General features: G+C 43.0%; 1 protein-coding gene across 3 annotated transcripts in view; it reads right to left on the bottom strand.

The window, feature by feature from the left end:
• mprip (myosin phosphatase Rho interacting protein) overlaps positions 1 to 8,177 on the bottom strand; it is a 159,400-nt gene extending 151,223 nt beyond the window's left edge. For all 3 annotated transcript variants that reach the window (XM_050060259.1, XM_050060260.1, XM_050060261.1), the window contains exon 1: positions 7,220 to 8,177. In XM_050060259.1, the coding sequence (XP_049916216.1) occupies positions 7,220 to 7,342 (123 nt within the window). In that variant the 5' untranslated portion in view covers positions 7,343 to 8,177. The remainder of the gene's footprint in view (positions 1 to 7,219) is intronic.
• Between the last annotated feature and the right edge of the window lie 6,538 nt (positions 8,178 to 14,715).

Below are 14,715 nucleotides of genomic sequence, written 5' to 3'. Positions count from 1 at the left end.
TTCCTTTGTCCTTTGGCAGTCCAAACCAGGGCCATTTCTGGTCACAATGAAGAAAGCAGCATCTCCTAGACATGGCGTCTCCTCAGGTTCAAACTCTGCAGCCTCTCTCCTCCGCCTCAGCTCGGAGTAGGTGTGTTTGGGGGTGCGGCTCAGGCGGGCACTGTGTGCCATGAACGCTATTAGGTAACTAGTCACAGAAGTAGAAGTGAGAACAGCTGTAAATTCAAAACGAGCTGTTTCAGCGCAGGTCACATGATGTGTGTCTGTGGGGAGAGAGAGCTCCCTGTAGCCTGGACTTTTTTTTTTTTAACTTAGCAGACCTTATAGAGGCAGAAAAATGCTATATAACACAATAATAAGAGGGAAAACCCCAAAAAGCATAATAGGTCTCCTTTAAAACTTACCGGTGGTCATGTGATCTGCAGGCAGTGACTCCTCAGTGGCAGAGAGAGGAACAGAGGACAGGAGGACTGATACTGACTGATGTCTGTGTTCTTTATTCTTTCTAAAATTCACTCAATATTGTGATGTCAGGAAAAAACACTTGAATGAAAGCTCATAATAATAAGCTCTAAATCCAAAACAACGCCTGACAAAGCGTTGTGAAATAGATGCGTCGAAACGTTAAACTAGCTCCAACATTTTAACATTAAAAGAAAAAGAAGAATGTCCAAATCCCGAAACTGAAACCCAATTACCTACCCAACGAATGAATATATTGATAGTCGATACTTGGGTTCAGCAACCATTCACCTGTCTGTCAGACAACCATTAAAAAGCTCCATTTTCAGAGGAGAAAAGGTTGGATAGTATGGAGCGAAGGCCAAAACTGAGAGAACATATTTGTGTTTTCATATTTGTCTTCATTAATGTGGACATGGTCATAGTTGTAACTGCAACTCAGAAGCACAGGTTCATCCTAGCAGGGGTGTCACTGACCAGGATGTAGGTGACAAAAACCACCACACCAAGGGAGGAGACCCATGTGAGTCATTCCATTATCACAACAATGATTGTCAACATGAGAGGCCCTTACAGAAACACTGTATTAGGCTGGGCCACAGTCATATGAGCAACAATATATTTGTTATGAAGGGATGGTGTCTATTGCTGAGTGATGAAAGCAGATGAGCAAACTGAAAACAGACTGCAGTAGGGCTGTAGTCTCCTGGTCGACTAGTCTATTATTTGGTCGCTATGCTCTCATCCGACCAAATTCTCATTAGTCGAATAATCGCCGTGTTACTTTCATAAGGAGAAAAGTGCTACATCAATAGCTTTCCAGGATTAATCCATTATTTCCTGTGACAGGAGGACAGGCTAAGTTACCTGTGAAAATGGGGGTGTTGTTGACAGAAAGTTGGACTCGCCCACCCTACGCTCAGCATCGCGGTGACGCAGACCACCTGTCAGTTTCTGTGTACCAACACCATTCCCTCAGTGGAAACGAAGCTTGTATTTACTTGTACTTCACAGATAGAAACAATAAATTGTGAAGACAGTAAGGCCTCCACTAAAATAGCATTTTAAGTCGTGTGTGTGATTTATCCTTCAGGGATTTATACTTCGGGATTTATCCTAGCTTCATATGAGCAGAGTCTCCGCTCGTTGCTAGGCTAATTTATACAGTGTAAAATGCCATAGGCTGGTGCTAATAACATTAGCATGTTGTATTTGCTTGGAAAACGTGTTTAGTATAAGACAGTTGTTTTGTCGGTGAATGTTGTGAGTTGTAATGGAGCCAAATTATGTACCGTTACCTTTGTTACATGTTGCTGTTGTCCCTGGTTTTATATGAGAAGAGGAAAAGATCGCTAGACACAAGGCTAATTTATACAATGTAAAACGCCATAGACTTGTGCTATTAACATTAGCATGTTGTATTGGTGGGGGAAATGTGTCCAGATAAAGACAAGTGCTTGTCTGTCAGTTCTGCGATTTATAGTAGGGATGCACCAAATATTCTGTAACCGAATATATTCGTCCGAATATTGCAAAAGACACACATTCGGTATTTGGTGGAATAAGTGAAAAGCAAGGCCGAATAATAGCGGCGTGTTTTGATAACGCAATCAAAAAGCATGCGGTGACGGAGGGAGTAAAATGTCGGCAGTGTGGCGATATTTTACTCCGTCTGTCACCGCACTGGCATTTGCGACTAAAAATAGTTTTGTGCGAGCAAAATAAATCATTCAGCACGCTGTGCGAGTACAGATTTCAACCAGCAGCAGAAACGAAAGGCGAATCCCACCGGTTGTGGGTTCTCTGTGCCCTCCGCCCGGCTCAGCACCATGGGGAGCGGAGCTTTCAGTCGCTCTGCTCCCAAACTCTGGAACTCTCTCCCCCCGGACCTCAGAAACATGGACTCTCTACCCCATTTCAAATCACAACTCAAAACCCATTTGTTCCAAATTGCATATTCCCTTTAACTGCCCACATCCATTTTTACTTTCTGTCACTCTTGTCTGTTGTTTTTATTTATTTTAATTATGACTTTAATTGTGTTTTTAATGCTCTGTAAAGTGTCCTTGAGTGTTGAGAAAGGCGCTTTCAAATAAAATGTATTATTATATTATTATTATTGAACGGGGGTCACAGACACAGACAGGAATGTATTCCTGTCAAATACGGCGGCCATAGTGCTCCGCGGTGCAAGATAAAGGCTTACTGGCGACGGAGAAGTCCGGCTCCAATAATGTCCTCTTCTTGGCGTCATGACTGGCCAAAAGTACTTGGACAGCTGAGCCGTGGCAGCACACAGGTATGTGACATGTCAGAGGAGAAACGAGCCGTTCACATTTCTCTCTTTGTGGCAGGTAACGGTCCACAAACCTCAGCGCATTTTAGGGACTGTTCTTTACTTATGAAGGGACTGTTCTTTACTTGTCAGAGGAGGAGGGTGGCTGGTTGATTTTTATTTTATTTATTTATTTTATTTTGATCCCCCCTATGTTAATCACTTATTGATGCTGCTTTTGAAGTATGAATAAGTCAATAAGTAATTTATTCCATTGAAGTATCATTGATGCATTATAGAAAAGTGATTTATCTTTTTATAAACGACAAAAGGCACATCTGCCTCATTTTCGCTGTGGTATCGTGATACTACTCAGAACCGTGATATTTCACTGGTATCGTACCGTGGGTCCCAATTTTGGTACCGTGACAACACTAATCTGGAGGTGGTTCATCTGCAAAAACTTATGAAAAACTAAACAACAGTACTCGGTATTCGGCCAAGCGTTTAATTTTATTCGGCTTCGGCCACAAATTTTCATTTCGGTGCATCCATAATTTATAGTGAAGCTAATTTGTGTGCTTGTGTTTGAAATTGTCTCTATTAAGCCATATTTAATGTGTGTTTTGAATCAACTATATAAATAAAGTTTGATTTGAACTAAACTTTACAGCACTTAACACAGTCCTCCACCGCCGACTAGTGTTTTGGAGGTGTAACTGCAGAGTGACACAGACACGTCACCGCAGAAGTAAAAAGTAACGTGCAGATTTTTTTCCCCACAACTAATCGATTAGTTGAAGATTATGTGCGACTTTAGTCGACCAAGATTTTCTTTGGTTGACTACAGCCCTAGACTGCAGTCAGTTACTGCGTGGGAACATTTAGTTCATGTTAAAGCTATAGGCTTTGTAAAGGTTGACTCCACCTTTAATCCTTAAAACCAGCAGCAGCCGCTGGGAAACTCTACTCTAATTTCCCAACCCCACACTTCCTTTCTCTCCTTGTGTCTCCTGCCCTCTCTCCTTAAGGTCCATCACATCCCTGCCTGTACTCCTCAGTCTCCCACATACATGTAAAGTTTGGCCTGCCTGCATCCTTCATCACTGCCCTGCCTCCCACCACCTCTCCCAAATAGCACTATTACTTTTCTCCAACAGGGTGCGCCCGCCAAGCCTGATGAACACCGTAACTCTCTAGGGACAAACAATTCATGTGACCATGAGGAAACTTTGACAAGACACTTGGAACTCAAGGGGAAATAAAAACTCTACCAACCAAGTTGACTGAAATAAAAGAATGCACTCGGGCTTCAGCAGCAGCCCCTCCCCCCGCCCACCTTTTATTCTTGCAGTGTTGAACAAAAGCCCGTTTTACACTGCCAGATTTTCGGCGAAGGTTGGACCGTTTTGCAGGCAAGCTGCAAGTGTTTAGACCCACAGAGCCAGATTGGCGAGTTGATCCAAGGTGCCCAATTTTCTGCCGCATACAGGTGAACATATTGGCGGAACCTTTTTGATTTAAAAAGGAACAAGGCGCCCTTCCGCCACGGGAGGGGCTGTTGATGACCTGTGGGAGGAGCTGTTGATGGCGCCATACGTACGACCCACTGGCGGTGGACTAACAGGAAACAGCTGATAGCAGGAATGAGCAGCTAGTAGCAAGAGGGAAACGCAAACCTGAAAGACACTGCAAAGATGAGCAACTGGGGAGACAAGGAATTGTGCGCCCTCCTTGCCCTCGCAAACAAAGAGGCCATTAACCGTCAAATGATGGGAATAGTGAAGGATGGGCCAAGTTATGAGAGAATCGCCGAGGGACTGACCAGTCGTGGCTTCCCTCGGAGCAAAGTGCAAGTATTATATGTATTGTACCTCACTGTTTACATCACACGATGAGCTACACGTTTTGTTACTTGCTCACGCCCCCCATTGCCCCGAAAAAGGCACGTTCTGTATGACAAAATGGAGGCAGGCGGCATTTCCCTGCACTCCCCGATTTTGTTTTTATACTGCCAAAGCTGAATGAAGACTGATTGGGCTTTCCTGCAAATTTGTACAATAAAAAGGGCTAAACAGATTGTTTAAAGACAATACTATCCTTCAGACGTTCAGCTCTCTTCGTTTTGCAAATTTGCATAACTTTTTCACATGGGCTACCTGTTTCAAAGATGCTTTCTGAGCTGCAGCTCCCTTTAACTTCTGAATGACTTGCATTTAATTTAGTGCTGAAATTCACCCATTTATGGTGTTATCACGGCATTACACAGCTTGAGAGGAGTTTTCCTTTCACTGGGTTATTGAGTTTATCTCCTCTGAGACAGCCCATATCACTTTCTGAACAATGGGAACATTTTACAAAGCCTAAGCCTTACCTTGGGCCTGCTGAACAAGGCTCAGAAGTTTAATACTGTTTATGTGGTGTTGAATAACACAGCTTTAGGCTAGTAAAGGCCTGGTGTGCAGCCCTAACTGGTTCAAGTACTGTCCAGACAGACTTCTTACTAAACCTGCTTGAGCAACGGAGCTCCTTGCTAACTGTCTGGGTAGCTGACAGACTGGAGACATTTTCAAACGTCTGTAGGCGAGAGGGACAACAGTGATGACAAAGGACTGATGCCATATCAATCTCAAAGGCCAGGGCAGTAAGCCTCTCTGGTTCCAGGTGACATCATACAGGCTGCAGGAGTGTGGGCCAGGTCGCAATGAGATTAGAGGAAGTGATGTAACCATAAGTCTGCTATCCTGACTAAGGAGTCTCACATACAAAGGGTTAACCTACAATAAACTCTGTGCAGCAAGCCTGTGCCCCCACACACTCAGTGAGTTGCAGAAGAAGAGGATGCTGACGTTGCTGTTTGGCTCTTAAGCCATGTTCAAGGGCCCATCTGGGCCTCATGTCTGGGATCAATTACAGGATACAACAGAGACCGATGATCCAAGAGAGAGAAAACATGCTTATAATATGATCTCCACAGCTGAATGGAGCTTCACGTTATCTTTGGTCCACTCATCCTTGGTGTTCTTCAATCAGGTCCCCATTAGCTTCCAAATAGTGGTCACTAGTCTGCCTGGGTTACACACTGAAAACAAGCATACTGCCGATATATAACAGCTGAGGATTACACAATCAATCACAGAAATCCAGTCACTTTTTAACACTCTGGTTCAGTCAGATGGAAAGAGACCAACATAAGAAGGAAGTGAAGGAACCATAGATGTGTTGTGCTCCAGCCAAAATAATCTGCCAAACTTTCCCTACACCTGAGCTGTAATGGAACTGTTGCCTTTCATGTACCCCAAGAAAGGCTGCACCACATACAAGGCCTTTTTAAACAGGAATTGTGCAAATTTGCAGGAAAGCCCAATCAGTCTTTTTTCAGCATTGGCAAGTCTTTTTTCAGCATTGGCAGTATACAAAATCAGGGAGTGCGGCAAAATGCCGCCTACCTACTTTGTTTATACAGAATGCACCTTTTTCGGGGCAATGGGAGGCGTGAGCAAGAAACAAAACGTGTAGCTCAGCCTGTGACGCAAACAGTGACATGGGAGGGAAGCCGCAGCTAGTCATTCCTTCAGCGATTCTCTCATAAGTCGGCCCTTTCTTCACCGTTCCCGTCATCTGACAGTTAATGGCCTCTTTGTTTGCGAGGGCAAGGAGAGTGCGCAATTCCTTGTCTCCTCAGTTGCTCATCTTTACAGTGTCTGTCAGGTTTGCGTTTCCCTCTTGCTACTAGCTGCTGGCTAATTCCTGCTATCAGCTGTTTCCTGTTTATCCACCGCCAGTGGGTCGCACATGCAGCGTCATCAACAGCCCCTCCCACAATTCTTCAACAGCCCCTCCCATTGCGGAAGGCCACCTCGGTCTATTTAAACAAAAAGGGTTCCGCCAATATGACTACCCTATGAAGCGGAAAATTGGGCACCTCGGATCAACTCGCCAATCCGGCTCTGTGTGTCTAAATGCTCGCAGCTTGCCGGCAAAACTGAACATTCGCGGAAAATCTGGCAGTGTAAAAGGGACTACAGACGACTGTCTCATCAATGAACACCCTGCTGGTCATTACAACTCAAGTTTGGTTCAGAGAGGTCCTGTCAACCGTTTAAATGTAAAACAGTAGATGTTGAAGCAAGCAGGGTTTTCAAGCTACAAGGACATAACTGACAGCCTACATTCTCATGAGCTTGACAGACTGGTCCCATTGTTCCAGCAAACAATCATTTTTCACTTTCCAAGTTTGGCAGCAACAAAAGTTGTTGAAAACGTTTATCTTAATTGGCAGACAATGCAAGGGACTTTAAATTATTAAATGCAATGAGAAATCTAAATGTTATGGATTTAGATAGTAGTGACAGGGTTGGAAATAAGCACCAGCCACCAGCCAAATGTTGGTAAAATATGCAAGTGGCTGCTATATTTGCTTCACTCACTAGTTATAAAAAAAAAAAACCGATGTTATTGTTCGTAACATCAATTTCTTACCTGGGTCAAGTCCTGGTCCGTCAATAGATGCAACTCCCGTGGTTTGAAGCAGTTTTGACATTTACTTTTATTGAAGAAATTCGCCTGAAACTTCCTACAGGGGGTTTCCTTTGCGGCAGACATTATATTTCGCCTCTTTGTTAACTCCCTGGACTTATGTTCCTGGATTACTTAGATACTTTTTGCACGTCTCTTTTATCCCAATTTCGAAAAAGCTCCAGCACTGCACTGCATTTCCAAATAAAAAGACCAGCCTGTAGTTGAATTGTTCGGGGACAAGGCTCAAATCAAACGCTTCTGTTGTTTGTTTAGTTGTATTCCGTGGCTGCTTCCCAATAAAAGATGACCTGCCATCAAGCCAGTCTTCTCGTCACTCAGTCAGTGATACATGCTTTTGGGTACATGGCCTGCAACCACAAAGCGCAGTCTCGAGAAAGGTGGCTAATATCCTGTTAGCTTGGCACTGGATTTCAAGATCAATAACGTGATGGCGAACGCCATAAAAACATTTGCAGTTATCGCGTTCAAGCTCCGAGGTGATAGTGTCCATTAAGTAATAACAGACTCCCATGTGAAGGTCCCAAACCAACAGAAAGTTTGAAGTCAATCAGCAGGCTACCTTTCCAGTCGCAGCAGTCAATCTATGCGAAGTTCATTCGGTGCTCCTTTGCTAGGCTATGGTTAGCCCGGTTAGCTAACTCGCATATAGGCTAGCTAATGAAAACCTCTACCGTCAGTGGCCGGCGTCTTCAACTTGACTTTTAAAAAAGACACAGTCCGAATATCCAAACGGTTCCGACGCTTTTCTCCCGGGTCGAGATGCTGCATACAGGGGAAGCACCTCTTGGTCAGTCACAGGGGGCAGAACGGGTATATTGGATTTGGTTCCATGACAAGCCTAGTTAGCACCAAGAGGTTTATTTTCTTCTCTCCCAACGGAGCGAGGAGGGGGAGGAGAAAGGAGGGCACACACACAAGCTCCTGGAATTCTGTGGAGTCTCGCGATGACTGTCACTGTCGCCGCCCACAGAGAGAGCGCTGATATCGTGTGTTTCTCAAAGTCAACAGCCGTTTCTCAATACACAAGTCCAGCAGTTCGGACTTGTGGACTTGGCAAGTTCGGACTCGGCAAGTCCGCGCGAGAGTCCGGACTTCCCAAGAACGGGAGGACGGGAGGACGGGAGTACAGTCATTTCTGCTAACTTGATGATATCACCACCTCCGCTCGCCTTGGCTGTTGTACTGTGTTGTATACATGCATTTAGAATAAAACAATATAAACACAGCCCAGCCCTGAGTCTTTTCATAGACATTATAAGAAATTAATGTGTATATGTTTTTAACGTTTCAACATATATAACTGCCATACAAAAACATATAAATAGCCAAAATAGTTTAATAAAATGTCTTATAAAACCTTCTCCCCGCAGCTTGATCATATTTAATCTATAGCCTATCCAATTCCCGCACCTGGCCTCTGATAATAATCAAAAGTCAGGTGCGGGGGGAAAGTTTGTGGAGAGTTGGTGGTTAGGCTATTGTGATCGTGAGCATTGGCGAGATGGAAATCAAAAATCAATAACGGACATGGATCGGAGAAGGCGTCTTGGGGCATGTTATTGCAGCAGGATTGCTGTACCTGCAGGCTGAGGAGGAGGCTGCCCAGCTGAGGAGGCAGATCCGAGAAAGACAGCGGAGAATGAGGCGGAGGATGAGGATGAGACGTGATGAGACGAATGAAATGAATGAATGAAAAGTTTTTTTAAAAAAAAGTTAAAAATTACTCATTATGCAGAGTGACCCAATTTCAAGTGTTGTTATCATCATATAGATTCTTAGTTACTGTCCATCACTGCATTTGTCTCATCATTATGCTTTCTGTCTACATTTTTATGGAGACTTGACAGTTTACTTGGTACACCTAGAAAAAACAAAAGCAGTTAAATATTGTATTAAGTCTAACATTTTATTGAAGCGTTGAGTTNATGTTACAACATTTAATAATATAATAATATATCTTATATACTGAGACTGAATATTGCCCATTAGACATTCCCCAAACGAATTACATTTCATACTTAACCACTACAGAGATATCAGTGACGAATTTAAAAGGACTACCCGAGAGAGGCTGCTCTCGGTGGGGCAGCCTGAGCGCTCATACACATATGTTTATTATCTATGAGCGCTGACACCGCTGTCATCGAGCGGACCTCACATTCAAGTGGGCTCTGTATTAATAGCCTACATCGACCACGGGTTTGAAGTTTAAACTACGCATGAAAACACTAAGTTCCATGACAACACAACAGTAACATATCGGTAATTATGGCTTATAATTGTGCGCCTTTCCCTTACTTGCCATTTCTGAAGATTGTTGCGAAGTGCATGCTGGGATACCTGGCTGTCTGAAGTCCACACAAGTCTGCTCCGTTGCATCCCCGGTAAAAGGGGCGTGGCGAGAACACATCCGGGCATTTGGACTGAACTTGGCTAGATGTGAACTTTGGCTGCGGTCGGAAAGTCCCTCCTATCGTGTATTCCTAATCACTATTCCTTGACCTCGGTGGGAAACGTCATGAGGTCAAGGAAAGATGAGTAGAGCCGTTTCTCAATATGCGTTCTTGTGCGGACTTGTGTTCTTGTGGACTTGTGACACGTCATCAGTCACAGCCCAAGTACTGTTCCAATTCAAAGTTCACATCTAGCCAAGTTCAGTCCAAATTCCTAGATGTGTTCTCGCCACGCCCCTTTTATATATGTATACCTGATGTCTGAAGTGTGGCTGAATAAAATTTTCCTCTTAACATCTGACCTATTTGATCCATTTATATTGGTGAGGACAGATTAAATGAGAAACTGTTGTCAGTATAATCCAGTACAGTTCAACAGCACCACAATCTACAACTCAACACTTCAGTAAAATGTTAGACTTAATAGGCCTACAATATTAAACTGCTTTTGTTTTTTCTAGGAGTACCAAGTAAACTGTCAAGTCTCCATAAAAATGTAGACAGAAAGCATAATGATGAGACAAATGCAGTGATGGACAGTAACTATTTACTCAAGTAGCTACTGTACTTAAGTACAAATATGATGTACTTGTACTTTGGGTATTTCCATTTTGTGCTACTTTATACTGAGAGGGAAATACTGTACATTCTACTCAAGCTACATGTATTTGATAGCTATAGTTACTTTTAAGATAGTTTGTTTTATATGTTGTAAGTTTCATATTTACAAGTTGATGTGCGTTGTTATACACTGAACAAAAATATAAACGCAACACTTTTGTTTTTGCTCCCATTTTTCATGAGCTGAACTCAAAGATCTAAAACATTTTCTATATACACAAAAGACCATTTCCCTCAAATATCAGGTGTGCCTTAGGCTGGCCACAATAAAAGGCCACTCTGAAATGTGCAGTTTTGCTTTATTGGGGGGGTCTGGGGGCGTCAGAAAAACAGTCAGTATGTGGTGTGACCACCATTTGCCTCACGCAGTGCAACACATCTCCTTCGCATAGAGTTGAACAGGTTGTTGATTGTGGTCTGTGGAATGTTGGTCCACTCCTCTTCAATGGCTGTGCGAAGTTGCAGGATATTGGCAGGAACTGGAACACACTGTCGTATACGCCGATCCAGAGCATCCTAAACATGCTCAATGGGTGACATGTCCGGTGAGTATGCTGGCCATGCAAGAACTGGGATGTTTTCAGCTTCCAGGAATTGTGTACAGATCCTTGCAACATGGGGCCGTGCATTATCATGCTGCAACATGAGGTGATAGTCGTGGATGAATGGCACAACAATGGGCCTCAGGATCTCGTCACGGTATCTCTGTGCATTCAAAATGCCATCAATAAAATGCACCTGTGTTCGCTGTCCATAACATACGCCTGCCCATACCATAACCCCACCGCCACCATGGGCCACTCGATCCACAACGTTGACATCAGCAAACCGCTCACCCACACGACGCCACACACGCTGTCTGCCATCTGCCCTGAACAGTGAAAACCGGGATTCATCCGTGAAGAGAACACCTCTCCAACGTGCCAGACGCCATCGAATGTGAGCATTTGCCCACTCAAGTCGGTTACGACGACGAACTGCAGTCAGGTCGAGACCCCGATGAGGACGACGAGCATGCAGATGAGCTTCCCTGAGACGGTTTCTGACAGTTTGTGCAGAAATTCTTTGGTTATGCAAACCGATTGTTGCAGCAGCTGTCCGGGTGGCTGGTCTCAGACGATCTTGGAGGTGAACATGCTGGATGTGGAGGTCCTGGGCTGGTGTGGTTACACGTGGTCTGCGGTTGTGAGGCCGGTTGGATGTACTGCCAAATTGTCTGAAACGCCTTTGGAGACGGCTTATGGTAGAGAAATGAACATTCAATTCACGGGCAACAGCTCTGGTGGACATTCCTGCAGTCAGCATGCCAATTGCACGCTCCCTCAAAACTTGCGACATCTGTGGCATTGTGCTGTGTGATAAAACTGAACATTTTAGAGTGGCCTTTTATTGTGGCCAGCCTAAGGCACACCTGTGCAATAATCATGCTGTCTAATCAGCATCTTGATATGCCACACCTGTGAGGTGGGATGGATTATCTCGGCAAAGGAGAAGTGCTCACTAACACAGATTTAGACAGATTTGTGAAAAATATTGGAGGGAAATGGTCTTTTGTGTGTATAGAAAATGTTTTAGAACTTTGAGTTCAGCTCATGAAAAATGGGAGCAAAAACAAAAGTGTTACGTTTATATTTTTGTTCAGTGTACATTAGACTAGTACACCAGTGAAAGGTGTTAAAATTTAGTTCTACCATGACAACATTTAAATGCTGCTTACATGTAGCCTACGTTGATCAATTAATAGGCTACTCAATACATATTCATGTATATGATGATAACAACACTTGAAATTGGGTCACTCTGCATAATGAGTACTTTTAACTTTTCATTCATTCATTTCATTCGTCTCATCGCGTGTCATCCTCATCCTCCGCCTCATTCTCCGCTGTCTCTCTCGGATCTGCCTCCTCAGCTGGGCAGCCTCCTCCTCAGCCTGCAGGTACAGAAATCCTGCTGCAATAACTGCACCAAGACGCCTTCTCAGATCCATGTCCGTTATCGATTTTTGATTTCCATCTCGCCAATGCTCAATAATAACCACCAACTCTCCACAAATGTTCCCCCCGCACCTGACTTTTGATTATTATCAGAGGCCAGGTGCGGGAATTGGATAGGCTATAGATTAAATATGATCAAGCTGCGGGGAAAAGGTTTTATAAGACATTTTATTAAACTATTTTGGCTATTTATATGTTTTTGTATGGCAGTTATATATGTTGAAACATTAAAAACATATACACATTAATTTCTTACAATAGCTATGAAAAGACGCAGGGCTGGGCTGTGTTTATATTGTTAAATGCATGTATACAACACAGTACAACAGCCAAGGCGAGCGGAGGTGGTGACATCAAGTTCGCTGCTGTTCCAAAAGCAGAAATGAGTGTACTCCCGTCCTCCCGTTCTTGGGAAGTCCGGACTCTCGCGCGGACTTGTCAAGTCCGAACTTGCCAAGTCCACAAGTCCGAACTGCTGAACTTGTGTATTGAGAAACGGCTTAGGAGAATTCATAAGGACTTAGGAAAAGAGAACCGTGGACCTGAGAGAATCCGACCGCACTTACGCTGGGCTACGTCATCATGCGACGGCAGATGTCAATGAACGGTGTCAAACGGTCGACCGTGGTCAAACTACAGTTTACCGAAGATGGACGACAAAAAGCGCTTCTCAGATACTCCGCCCCATGCCTACTTACCATGTTGCTTCATGCAGGCTATATAAATGTGGACAGCACAGTGAAAAATATGACTTAATTACCAACGTCTGAATTGAATTAAAAAAGATAGATAGGCAGTCACAAAACTGAAATGCTGAAAATGGTTGCTCACACTCACCCTCCTGAATAATTGTGATTATTTATGACAAATGTTCAAGTGTATGCAAGAGAGGCAAATATGTTAGGTTTACAAATCTACTACTGTACATATCATTCTTAAGTTGCAAACATGTTGAATTAAAAACATCATCTAAATAAAAACGTTTCATATCCCTTTTTCTTGAAAGACAAACTTCTGTGTTAATATGTCAATCAATCATCATCTGTCATTTGCTTACAATAGTTTAAAAACGACCACAAAACTCAGTAAACACCTTGAAATGTTGACATGATTGTGCCTTGAAGTTATTATGGTTGATACAGACTGTGGATATGTAATGTGACAGTTGATTCCCCAAAGATATTAGGCTACTATCAGGCTATCAGGTACTTCAATGCACATCATGCAAGGGCCCGGGTTGTCAACGAGAGGGCCTTTGGAATGATGAAGGCAAAGTGGAGAAGCATCTTCTTTAAGACCCTGGAGGTGGATCACTATGGAGTTAGATTTGTCTCATTAATACCTGTAAATGCACAGAGGGTAATCTACAAATATTTCTTGATCTACACACGTTTCATGTGTGTGAACAGATCGACAATCTGTGTGTAAATGTGTAATCTGTAAATATAAAACACATTCCACAAATACAAAAAATATCTGTGAATACATTAAATTAATTTGCAAATAAATGAAAAGCATTTGTGAATATCTAACATTTACAACTTTCGAACAGGCATTTGTGAACTCAGTTTTTATTTGTGAATCGAAAAAACATGCTTTTTACACACACGGATTTTTGAGACAAACTTTCCGCCGGTCCGAACGAAAATGCACTCATATCACTCGGCTATCTTCGGATAGCAAGTGATCACCCAGCTGATGATGTCATTTCCGCATGTGAACGTAAGAGCACGCAGTCTTTCTATGAGCTGTTTTGTGTTGTTGTTTTTTTAATAATAATCAGCGATAAGTAACGTGCATTCATTGTTTTATGTTAATGTCATGCAGTGAGTATTAGTGTGTGTTTATTTGTTCTATGTAGGCTATCTGGCACACACTTTTGTATACATTTCTGTTTGAGTATGAAAGGCACGGTGGCTTGGCTGCTTCTTCAGTTGGCAGTTAACTCATCCTTTATATTTTTCATTTATTCTTTCGAGTAGGATTAAAGTCACAAAGCACTTCACATCTTATTATTAGTGTACTCTTTATTTGATGACATAGTTTCTCTAGATGGCATCGCTCTGGCCTCTAGCACTACCATAAGAAACCTCGGAGTAACATTTGATCAATCAATCAATTCAATCAATTTTATTTATAAAGCCCAATATCACAAATCACAATTTGCCTCACAGGGCTTTACAGCATACGACATCCCTCTGTCCTTATGACCCTCGCAGCAAGATTCTGAGAGGGTCAATCAAGATCAAGATTTGTCTTTTAATTCTCATTTAAAACAAACCTCACGGACTGCATTTTTTCATCTGCGTAATATTGCGAAAATTAGGCCTATCCTGACCCAAAAAGATGCAGAAAAATTGGTCCA

The sequence above is a fragment of the Epinephelus moara genome, chromosome 13, assembly GCF_006386435.1.
Source record: "Epinephelus moara isolate mb chromosome 13, YSFRI_EMoa_1.0, whole genome shotgun sequence".
NCBI lineage: Eukaryota > Metazoa > Chordata > Actinopteri > Perciformes > Serranidae > Epinephelus > Epinephelus moara.
Note: the sequence above shows the minus strand (reverse complement) of the source record. Positions and strands in the feature narration are given on the sequence as shown.